The 11,471-nt window shown below is 38.4% G+C and overlaps 2 protein-coding genes across 3 annotated transcripts in view; one reads left to right on the top strand and one right to left on the bottom strand.

Annotated features, from left to right (window-relative positions):
- The window catches only part of rtf2 (replication termination factor 2), a 31,592-nt gene continuing 20,121 nt past the window's right edge, over positions 1 to 11,471 (bottom strand). The window contains exons 6-9 of the mRNA XM_005739992.1: positions 6,484 to 6,594; positions 6,353 to 6,404; positions 4,062 to 4,136; positions 1 to 1,269 (exon numbers count right to left, since the gene is read on the bottom strand). Coding sequence (XP_005740049.1) covers positions 1,073 to 1,269; positions 4,062 to 4,136; positions 6,353 to 6,404; positions 6,484 to 6,594 — 435 coding nt within the window. The 3' untranslated portion in view covers positions 1 to 1,072. The remainder of the gene's footprint in view (positions 1,270 to 4,061; positions 4,137 to 6,352; positions 6,405 to 6,483; positions 6,595 to 11,471) is intronic.
- Positions 9,032 to 11,471, top strand: part of gcnt7 (glucosaminyl (N-acetyl) transferase family member 7) — a 17,542-nt gene continuing 15,102 nt past the window's right edge. For both annotated transcript variants that reach the window (XM_005739989.1, XM_005739987.1), the window contains exon 1: positions 9,032 to 9,452. The gene's annotated coding sequence lies outside the window, so the exon portion shown is untranslated. The remainder of the gene's footprint in view (positions 9,453 to 11,471) is intronic.

Genomic DNA, 11,471 nt, shown 5'->3' with positions numbered 1-11,471 from the left:
TTTTGTGATCTTGGATAATTAATGCTCTGTTATGCACTTAGTAACATGTTACAGAAGAGAGAACACAAAGATGTAATATAATCTGCACCATAAAAACAACACTAAAATACTGTGAACAGAAATTTATTGTGGTATTGCTTGATACAAAAAAAAGCAAAAAGTAAGAACAAAGCATTTTTTTAGTTCTTTGTAAATGTTGTAAATGTACTGACTGTCTATACAAGCACATTAAACCTCAATATGAATTCATTTGGAGACAATAATACAATGTAACTTTTTATTTTAAAGGTCTTCCATTAAAGTCCAGACAAAAATGCACAAAAACAAAAAAAGCATTAGTTATAGAGTATATTTCCCCAATCGCATTAAAGCTGTTGGTCTCTGGCTGTGGTGGTTATTTTGCAAATCAGAGGAGTCAAATACACCAAATGCTTTAGTTTTTCCCCCGTTTCAAAGAACAATTGAGAAATAACTAATTAAAAGAACAAAAGTGAGTGAAAGTCACCTGCTACACCTGTTAAAAAAAAAAAAAAAGCCAAAATAAATAGCTACCAGGCACATACAACTAGATTTTGTGAGGAAGGAAAATCTGGAGATACTAATTACTGAGGATCTGCCTTTTCAAATGCAGGGCAGTTTGTCTTTTTTCATTTTTCTTATCATAACTAAGGACTAAAATAAATGCAGCAATCCTGTGAGCACATTAAAATGCTATTTTCTGCCCATTAGGGGGAAGCAGAGTGCCACTGATAATACAGTCATCCTAGTATTAATTCCTCAACCACCTGTGACTGACAACAAAGAGGTTGTGAGGGAATCCATGGGGAGGAATTAAGTTACAAAGCACACACTCAGAACCACTTAGGGAGCCGCAACTAAATGTTCACAACATGTAAACACTGAGCTACTGGGAACTGGAGAGAGAAATTGGGAATTAGCCTGCATATCGCTGTCAATATCTGAGGTCATGTAGGGTTGTTGTGTGTGCTTGGTATGCACAGCAAGATTTATTTTAATATGTTAATATTTCTGGAAAGATCTAGAAACTGTGATCTATGCACTTTAGTAGTTATTAGAAGTGATAAGGGGTGTGGGTGACCCAGTTGGATGTCTGATCTTTAGTGCGCTTGGCAGAACTGTGGGTTGTGAACAAAGACTTAAAAGCCTCTGACTTTTCGTTCATATCCTGGATGGACCTCTTTGTAGCAGAGGCTGATGAAGACTTGGTCGCTTTAGACGAGCTGGAAGATCCAGAGGGTCCAGCCACAGCTGAGTAGCAGGATGAAAGAGACAAAAAAAAAGGCATCTTTAAAAATAAGGACAGGTTGATCATACCCATTGGATGTTAATTTAACTACAATAGTCTAAGGAGCTTGGAAAGAGTCTGGACTTCTTTAGGTTTAGTCGAAGATGTTTCACCTCTCCAAAAAGTTTCTTCAGTTCTAAGGGCAATTGGTGGAGAGTCCCAGATTTTAAGACATGTGGAGAGTCCCCAAGAGGGTCACGGACCCCCTATTGATCCTCTACCTAATCACACAAGCCAAGGTGTGAAAAAACAAATGCAACAATACTGTCATCCCTTATGTAGCAGGTTTATCAGAGCAACTCAGGAGAGTTTTCTCCAAGCACAACATCCCAGTGTACTTCAGACCCAGCCACACACTCAGACAAAAACTGGTTCATCCCAAAGACAAAACTCCTACACACAAACTTAACAACGTAGTGTATGCTGTACAGGGAACCGGGAATGCTCAGACCTCTACACTGGAGAAACCAAACAGCCAGTTCATAAACGCATGGCACAACATAGAAGAGCCACCTCCATGGGACAAGACTCGGCTGTCCACCTGCATCTAAAGGACAAAGGTCACTCTTTCGAGGATGCCAATGTTCACAGAGAAGACAGATGGTTTGAAAGAGGAGTGAAAGAAGCCATTTATGTCCACTGTGAGCGACCATCCTTGAACAGAGGCGGTGGCTTACGACACCAGCTGTCTGCCATCTATAATCCAGTTTTGAGATCCCTTCCTAGACGCCTTAACGCCCACTCACATCCTGGGAGATTTGACCTCAGTAAATCACATAACAGGGTGGGGCTAGGCTTCACAATAGGTTCATCCAAAACCTTGGCTGATTGGGACCCACACCCGTTTCCACACCTTGGCTCGTGTGATTAGGTAGAGGATCAATAGGGGGTCCATGACCCTCTTGGGGACACTCCCATAGGGTTTAAAATCTGGGACTCTCCACTAATTGCTATTAGAACTGAAGAAGCTTCTTGGATGAGAGGTGAAATGTCTTCAAGGAAACTTAAAGAAGTCCAGACGCTTTTCTTTCCAAGCCCCTTAAACTACGATGACCTGGATGACTGAGAACAATTCATAGACATTTTAACTACAGTAGGATTTTACTTTAATTGGACATCAGTGGTAAAACACTGAACATTAGACTGAACATGGATCATTAACCTCCTGAGCCCTACAAGAAAAAATGTGTGATAGATTTCCGTTTAGATAATTTAAGTATTGTTTCAAAGAAAAAATAACTGTGGAAGTGGAGTCAAATTTAGAGCAGTCAAGAAATGCGGTGGACAAGAGCAAGACATTAGAGCACGAAGGTGAAATTTCAGACAGAGTGAAAAGTTCATACCAGCTTTTGAGGAGCCTGGCAAAATGATAACATCGATCGCCCATTATGGACAAAAAGGATTGTGTATGCTAAGGCTCTGAAGTTGTAGGTAGTTACTGGTTTCTCAACTGTTATGCAGGACATCGAACTGTGAAGGTAATCACACTTCATGGCAGCCTTATTGCATTCTGTATTCACTTTCCAGAGTGCTTTATTCTGCTCCCACTTAGCTGTGACGTTAAGATCATTATTACTTAGACTGCCCAATGTTGATGAAGCTCTCTCAACTTAATGAATTGGCTTTAATTAGGAACCAGTAAATTCAGATTTTAAGCTATCTTTACAAGCGGTGACAACAGATAAACTGAACAATGTTTCAGTTCCAATGCCACCTTCAGAAATGACCATTTCCCTCTTGTTTGTGTGGTGATTGTGTGAAACAACCACCAGACAATGGTTTCCTGTTTTCATGTTTCATGTTACCTATAGAATTTTCAACCCAAATTCAGTATGTAACCCAAATTGAAATGATAAAGATAGCAGATGTAGAGTTTAATAATATATATGCTGAAAGTGCATTAATTACATGACTTGACAAAATAAGAGAAGAAATCAAAATCTTAGCTGGTGGAAGTGTGAGTGTGTGAATTCAACTGAATAGGTTTTTATTTCCCCTTCTAGATATTAAAATGCCTAAAAAATTGAGAGCCCTACATTAAACAGCTCCTATTATGGATGGTAGGTACAGTCACACCACCCCTTCGTAAGCTCCTTTAAAGATGATGATCCTCTGAGCTTCCACCTTCCTACTCTGATGTCTGGCCTTTGTCCACCTCATCCCCTGACAGCAGTAACACTGACTCCTCTTCCATAGTTCTGAGTAAATTATCTTTCTGCTTCATCCTGCCTTCTGCTACCAGAAGTATGGACTGGTTGAAAATGTAAGTAGTAAGTCCTGCTGTTCAATACAAAGGACAGTGAATACAATTTTTGTTTTGGAAGGGATAAACTTATTGTACATTTCTGAAATCAAAGTCAAAGTTAAGACTCTCAAATTGAAGAAACAATCTGAGTGTAAGCAATAGAATCATAATGTATGCCAATCTGTGGAAGCTGCAATTTCCATCATTTTGAAAAGAAAGTGCTCTGCAACCTCCACAAATGTGGCATTAATAAAAAGCCCATCATGTCCCCTTGACAGTATAGTAGGAGTCGTATAGATAGCATAAATGGTGCTTAATGTAGCAGTCTCAGTCAGAGGACAAAAATTCATTGCTGGGTCTTAGAAGGTTAATAAAAAGAGGCTGAATGAATTACATACAGAAAACCACATTCATGTTTTTAAAACAGTTGGCTTCAAGAGATTTGTGAAGACAATGCAATGTCAATAGACTATTTGTCTGTACGTAAATGATCCAAGTATTGTTATTTACCTGACTGGCTGCTGTCACCACCATTTTGTTGCAAGCTTGTTCCTGCTATATCATTGGGAGGAGACACTGTGCCGTCTGTGTGGAAAGCAATCAGGCAAGACAGAGGATAAATGGTTAAAAGCACCAATACTTATGTAGCGCTTTTTAACTGAGCACTAAATGTGCTTTCTTCCTACAACCCTCATTCACCCAATCACACACACATTCATAACAAGCACTTTTTTCTATACCTTGTCAAACATTCATCCACAAAAACATTCCAATGTATGCTTTAAGACATGCACTGACTGGAGTGCCCGGCAAATTGATCCACAGACCAACCAACTGGTAAACGACTGTTCTACCCCCTGGGCCATGTTTTCCCCAGACTGTGTAAGTTGAGTGGACTTATGCTGTTCAGTGAATAAATAATAAATGACAGATTTAGTGGTATTTTCATAAACTATTTATTTACCACACCAATGGCAGGGCAAATATTTTTTCTAACATGGCAACCTTTAAAAAGTGAAAGGAGACAGAAAGACAGGTGAGAAAGAATAAAACTTAATTGACTTTTTGATGGCATTTTACACACAGTACTGGTACAGTATCTAAAAAGTGTGGGAAAATACTGGCATCATATACAGTACTTTCCTCTGAAGAAATTATGATGGGACCCTGAAAAAAACCATTCCTATGTACAATAATGGATTTCTATACAGTTTACATCAAATGAAAACTTTGGTTGTAAGATTCACATTATTTTTTCAAATTATTTAATAAAAGCTAGACATTTTAAATGAGAATAAGAAAGAAACGTATTTCTTTGTGCCCCCTTTCCCTGTTAATGCCCTACCTGGCCCCCTGGCAAGACTTTGCTAGACCCGCCCCTGCACAGTTACCAGCTGTCAGCAACGTAGAAAAGGATCCTGGTGTTAGTTGTCTCTCAGAAACAGTTCATAACTTCCTCTCAACTCATTCATGTCACCTAAAAGGTAAACCTGCTTCTCCATCAGCTGTTCAGCTCTGATGATTCAGTAAGGACATCTCCTGGTTTCATCTTCATGCTTCCCTCTCACCACATATCCAAACCGATATCATGACCAACAGCTTTTACAGCTGTGGCTCCAGCAAACGCCAGCTGATACTAGAAAGTAATATTAAGTAAATTCTAACAACAACTTATCAACCTTAAGTGCTGCTGCTGTTGTTTAGCAGCCTCCTCCTGCCTCACCTTTCCAAGTGGTGGAGACCAGCCACTTGCTAATGTTACTGAATCTGTGGAAGCTCCGCCATAGCCACCACCAAGCAGTTGAGTTATTTTTACACATCTGCCAGCATCTGGCCAATCCACCACCTTTCATTGTTTATACCGTTGCGTAAAGAAAAAAACCTCCAAAAAAACCAAAACATCTGCCCATAAAAACAAAAAATCCCCCCCCTGGCAAATGCTCGGTACGCCCGATGGCCAGTCCAGCTATGCATTGGAGTGTTAATCTGAGTAAAAGCAAATCGAATTCTGGGGTTTCTCAGTTAGTCTTGTTTGTGAGTTGAGAGCGTTGTGCTATTATTGAAAACAGGAAACCACAGCAATGTTCTCTGTTGGCACACAGCACTGACACCTTCAATTTAGACTAATTGACATCAGGTTAGACTGCAGATCTACAGAATCTGGTTCAGTGTGACTATTTTTGCATTTCTTGGCTCATTTATGAGAGTAAGAAAAACAACTGGAAATAGTAAGACACATTCACAATTATAGGAAATGTTTAATATAGGAAAGTTTTTTCCATTTTTATTTACAATTGTAAAACTGTGGGAATATCCCCCCCTTTTCTTTCCTTGCAAAAAGGTGAAAGACAGTCAACAAGGTTGATATTGGCCAATATTACTCATTTCTATGACTAATCTTTTACAGTTACACTTAATCCTGTGTTATTGGAAATGTGTCAGGATCTAAGTTTGCACAGGAATTATGAAAAACACTGTATGTCAGTAAAATATGACAAAACCAGCCTGATACATTATCTTATTCTGGTTTTGCGGTAAAGTAATAATGTCCATCATTGATGTACAAAGTATTAGCAGCATTAGCTTGGCCACACACTATATATTACATTTATATGTATCTTAACTTCTCAGTATTTTCAGTGTGAGTTAAAAGTTTGAATAACCCAGCTAGTACACTACAGCACATTCAAAATATTATCCAAATGAAGAAGAAAATTTTCTGGCCTTTTGCTAGTTCGTTGGCCTTGTTCATGCAAATGCTGAACACATATGATGACTTACTTACTAGGCTTCACACAAACCTTTTGATTCTGATGTTGACACCGTTTCAGTTGCTTTACTCTTCTTTGATTTCTGAAAATCAAAGAATATTTGTTTCAGGGTTTTGTAGTTGTGAAGACAGATTCTATCAAAAAGCAGAGAAGTCACACACCTTAGTTTTAGCTTTGGCCCGCTTCTCTTCCATCTTCTCCCTCAGCTTGTCCACCTCCTCCTTGTTGCCATTGAGCACAACAATATCTTCATCTTTAAATGGATCTCCACACTATAACACAAACATTATATTCCAGATAAGGGACTCTTAAAGGGATTTAGAAAAGGCAAACATGTTTTGCAACAAGTGTAAAGGCAGAAGACATTCACCATATAGCGTTATTTCTGCTAATGCACTGTTATCCAGCACAACTGTTTTAAAATTAAATATGAGGTAGGACTTTCACATATATCATCTGAAATCATGAAGCAATGAGCAAGTTCTGTGTCAACCTCTGTTTACCATTTAGTACCTAAAAAGGGAACTACTTCAACAACCCCCAACAAAGCAAGATGTTTTGCAGAATCTGCACATAAACCTCCTCTCTTTCTCAAGGTGGAAACAACAGACCTGTTTTACTATTTGAGGAAACAACACACCCTTCAGCAGAGCAAGCTATGAAGGATGGTGCTGTGTAATCCTAAAGTAAAGTAAACACTCAACCAAGCATCACTAGCCGCACTCTATATAGAGCAAGTCTTGGATGGAAAATACTGGTGTGGAAAAGCAGGACTTTAAGTGGTTGGTTAAAAAACGTGACCCAAGATACAACATCCAATGTAGAAAATATTTTTTCCATTTTTATTGAAAAAGGAATAAAAGTTTTTAACTAAAATACTATGCAGGCCCCGAACGAGTAAAAAAGTGACGTTTTTTTAGTTATAGGTAAACTAAAGTGCTAAGGAGTTACGTTAAACCTTTACTTGAAATTTCCAGGGAAACACGACTAGCTTATTTTACTGTTAATTGTGTTATTATTGTGTATAATTCTCTATTACTAGTATTGTGTATAATGCTGTTGCTAGCGCCTCCTTTCAATAGATTCACACTTTGAATGAGGTAAACTGTTATCAGTGACAGTAGCTTCTTGGCCAAGGAGGATTAAAAAAGTGCCCTTCAATTACTTACACTTTTAAAAGCTGCCGCCTGCTAGCATTGATAAAACATTGTCTGGTTGTATATGCATTATAAATTTTGTGGCAAAACAGGAAGTAACAAAACTGAAAGTTGATTGTAATTAACATCATTTAAGGTATTTTGAAATATACATATTTGGCCGTCAGGCTAGTTTAAAATGATTTTCTCTGAAAAAGTGACTGCTTTCAGTTTCACTTCGTATAAGTACATGTAGTCCAATCCATCTTGCAAATCAGTTTTGTTTTGTTTTTTTAACTTTCTCAATGGACGTTCATAAAATGTTGCTTGTTTGCATCTTTTGCAGGAATTTGCAGTAAAACTTTTTTTAATATGCCGTTTGCTTTTTCCATGAGCCATTAATATCCAAACATACCTAGAACTCAACACTAACTAACAAAACTATTAGATCAACCCACAGATAATTTCTTTGTCGGGACACGTCCCTTTTCCATTTTATTTGCATGCTGCCTGCCTATGACTGGCTAAACTCTGTGAAGCATGAGAGGGGAAAAAAACAAAACAAAATGCCACGAACGTGTCAGTCAGACACGCACACATCGATGAAATGACTAAGACAAAGAAATGTTATTGTTATTCTATGTTATTATTTCAACAGTTTGACACTTGAAATTTTCACAACACAATAAACCATTCTGTCACACCAAATCAAAAGTTTAATATTTGCTCCAGATCCAAATTAAAATGTAATTTGTTTTATTGTTGCTGTTGTTTTCATCGTTCCTTTGGTTTCAGAAGTAGCACTTGAGTTATGATTTCATTTATCCACAACAGTTTGTAAGTTTGCTAATAGAAATACAGGATAATACTGGTTAACGATAACCCTGTATGAAACAAACTGGCTTACATATTTGTGAAAGTCTTGCAATTAAAAAGAAAAAGGCTTAGGTTTTTGTGTCTCTAAACATATAAACGGGATGAATGCTTTTAATAGGAAAACACACACCGATATTCAAAAACAAATATTAAACCCCTGAGTAACAAGTAGGGGATCCATTGTGTGGTTGTAATGCAGGCTCACTGGGTGTGAACCGTGGCCATGTGCTCTGTTCAACACAACAGAGATAATCTCGGGAGCTGACCAAGCAGCAAATAAACTCTGTGGACCGCTATGAAGTCTGTCACTCTGCTGTTACCATCACCAAAAATGACACAACCTAGCATGAAGTCAGTTAGTAAACAAGTCAACCAAAATCTTTTTTTTTTTTGGTAACTGCAAGAGGCAAAAAGATTGTGAACAAGAGACGAGTCACACTGCACAGTGTGCATAAACATGCACACCATTAACAGGGCAGATAAACTGGAACTGATCTTATCTGAGAGGAAAAAAGAAAGAAGAAACTTGAGGTAATGAGATTCGAAGACGAGCAAAAAACAAGAATACTGATGCAATACACAAGTGAGCAGGAGAGAGAGAGATAGCAAGAAAGAGGGTGTGTGTGTGTGTGTGTGTGTGTGTGTGTGTGTGTGTGTGTGTGTGTGTGTGTGTGTGTGTGTGTGTGTGTGTGTGAGAGAAATGTGTGAATATGACTCCTTATGTCAGGTGTGTGATTGGGTGTTCATGCTAGTAACCAGGGAGGGCCGGACTTGTCTCATGGGGCTGTGGGAGGAGAGACATAATCAGCTGCAAACACAACAAGAGAATACTCCACACAATTACAAACCACTGTGGCTCACTCACAACGCAACATCAAGCTCTGAGAAAGCAACCTCCTGACGAGAACACAAGAAAGCAATTCAATTTAGCTTGACACTACCGCTACTGCTGCTGCTGCTGATGGCACCAAAGGAACGGACTCTTCACTGCAGGACTTCAAATGAATTATAGCAACATAACTCGCAGGAGCAATTTAGGTCATTAAGACCCAAACAGGTGCTGATGTACAAAAGTTGACCTCTTCACTATAAGGAGTACAGATTGACCTGCATCAAAGGTAGGTCACTAAGCTTGTAATTTCTTTGTCTTTCTTTCTTTACATATTCTGCTGTTTATTTCTGTTGCCTCTGACCAAAGCAGCAATGTGATAAATGATTGCACGAAAACAAAATTAAGTCGAACATGCTGATCTAAATATGATCTCAAATTTTCATTGCAAGGAATGTATAAACAAATATTTTAAGAAACCAAAGGGTTTTTTTTTTTATCTACCCAAACTCATAACCAACAACCAGCAAGCTGTTCCTTGTTTCTACATATGAACTGTTCTTTCTATTAGTCGCAATATGAGAAGGATAGGAATCTCAGCAGATCAGAAACATACACATTTCCATGGCAGCCTCCCTGCTGATATCTTTATCTTCAGTGATATTCTCAGGAACAGGCTTGAGTGAGGATGTTTACAGTGAAAGAGAACAGTGTTCAGACATGTCTAAAGCTTCTCTGCCCTCCAAAGGATACTTGGGTATAATTTTTTTTTTTTTAATAAACAAAATAAAAAATAAAAGTTGTACTTTTTTCCAATTAAACTCAGGTTTACTTACATAGGACCTAACAGTATTTGGGAGAAAACACCAAAATTTAAAAAATTCCCTGTAAGCAAGCAGTTTGTGGGGAGTGTAGAACTCTCTTTTAACAGAAAGAAACAGCTAGCAAAAACTGGCTCCGGGGGGCAGTAATCTGCCATATCCAGTTGGGGGTGTCGGGATATGCTCGGTGCATCACAGCACCCGATTTAGTCCCTAAAAAGGAGCTACTTCAAACCTCCTCCAAAAAAGTGTTTTCGGAGACGTCTGTTACCCAACAGCTCGGTTCAAGGCTCATTAGAGCCGGTGAGAACACCGGACTCCCGGCAAATCGTTTTCAAACCCACCGCCGTCTTTCGCTACTCAGGTTAAACATGGTATATAAGTCACTTAGATAACTTAAAAATGTTATTGTTTGGCTTTTTTCAGTATTTTATTTGTTCCCAAGTAAATTGGTTTGGCTGAGATTAAAATTATAGTTTTACACAGATTAATAAACATCAAGCAGACAACTGATTATCAGAAGTGCGAGATGCTCGAGAATATACTCCTGTTATATTTTAGATAGCAAGGAGCAGATGGCCGAGTTTATTCAACTTTACCGAGACAATCTGCAAATTTCATTAAAAGTTTAATAAACTATCATCTTGTCTTTATTTTTAGTTAGCACATACCTTAAACACTTAAAGCTGTAAGCTGGTGCAATAAGCTGTAAGTTTTACGTCCAATGGACGCACAATCTGATTAGTCGACTAATCGCAAAAATAATCGTTGACCATCAAAATAATCGTTTGTGGCAGCCCTAGTGCTGTGAAGGAAAGAGTGCTGTCAAGGATGACACCAAGACTCTTGACCTGAGAGTCCATTGATAACTCTGTTGTCAGAGTTATCAATGGATAATGAAAGACTTCTGGTTGGAACTTTAGTCAGTTTTGATTTGGTGCCTATTAGAATAAATTCTGTTTGATTGCCATTAAGTTTAAAAAAAAGTTGTGAGTAAACCAAACCTTGATGTCACTTAAACAATCAGAAATAGTTGTGGGTAGGAGAGTACCTGTGGGTTTGGAAGATAAGTAGAGCTGGGTGTCATCTGCATAGCAGTGAAATTGCATGTTATACTTCTTCAAAATATCACCTAGGAGTCGGAGATAGATAATACAAAGTAAAGGACCCAGGACAGAGCCTTGAGGTCACCAGAATTAACTGGAGTAGATAGTGATCTGTGAGTGAGTACTTGAACAAACTGTGAGCAGCCAGAGAGATAAAAAGAAGACGTTAAGAAGAATCTGATATTAATGGATTACAATACTCCACCTGAAAGAAAGCAGCGACTAGGGATGGGTATCGTTTAGGTTTTATCCGATACCGGTGCCAAATCGGTACTTTTGAAACGGTGCCGGTGCTTAAACGGTGCTCGAACCGGTGCTTAAAGAATGGAGAACACAAACTTTGTCCAAAAACCTCTCATGTTCAGCTGGTTTTTTTTTTTT

Source organism: Pundamilia nyererei, unplaced genomic scaffold (genome assembly GCF_000239375.1).
Source record: "Pundamilia nyererei isolate P.nyererei 1_Seehausen unplaced genomic scaffold, PunNye1.0 scaffold00096, whole genome shotgun sequence".
Lineage (NCBI taxonomy): Eukaryota > Metazoa > Chordata > Actinopteri > Cichliformes > Cichlidae > Pundamilia > Pundamilia nyererei.
The sequence above is the reverse complement of the archived record's forward strand: the minus strand, read 5'-3'. Positions and strand labels throughout refer to the sequence as shown.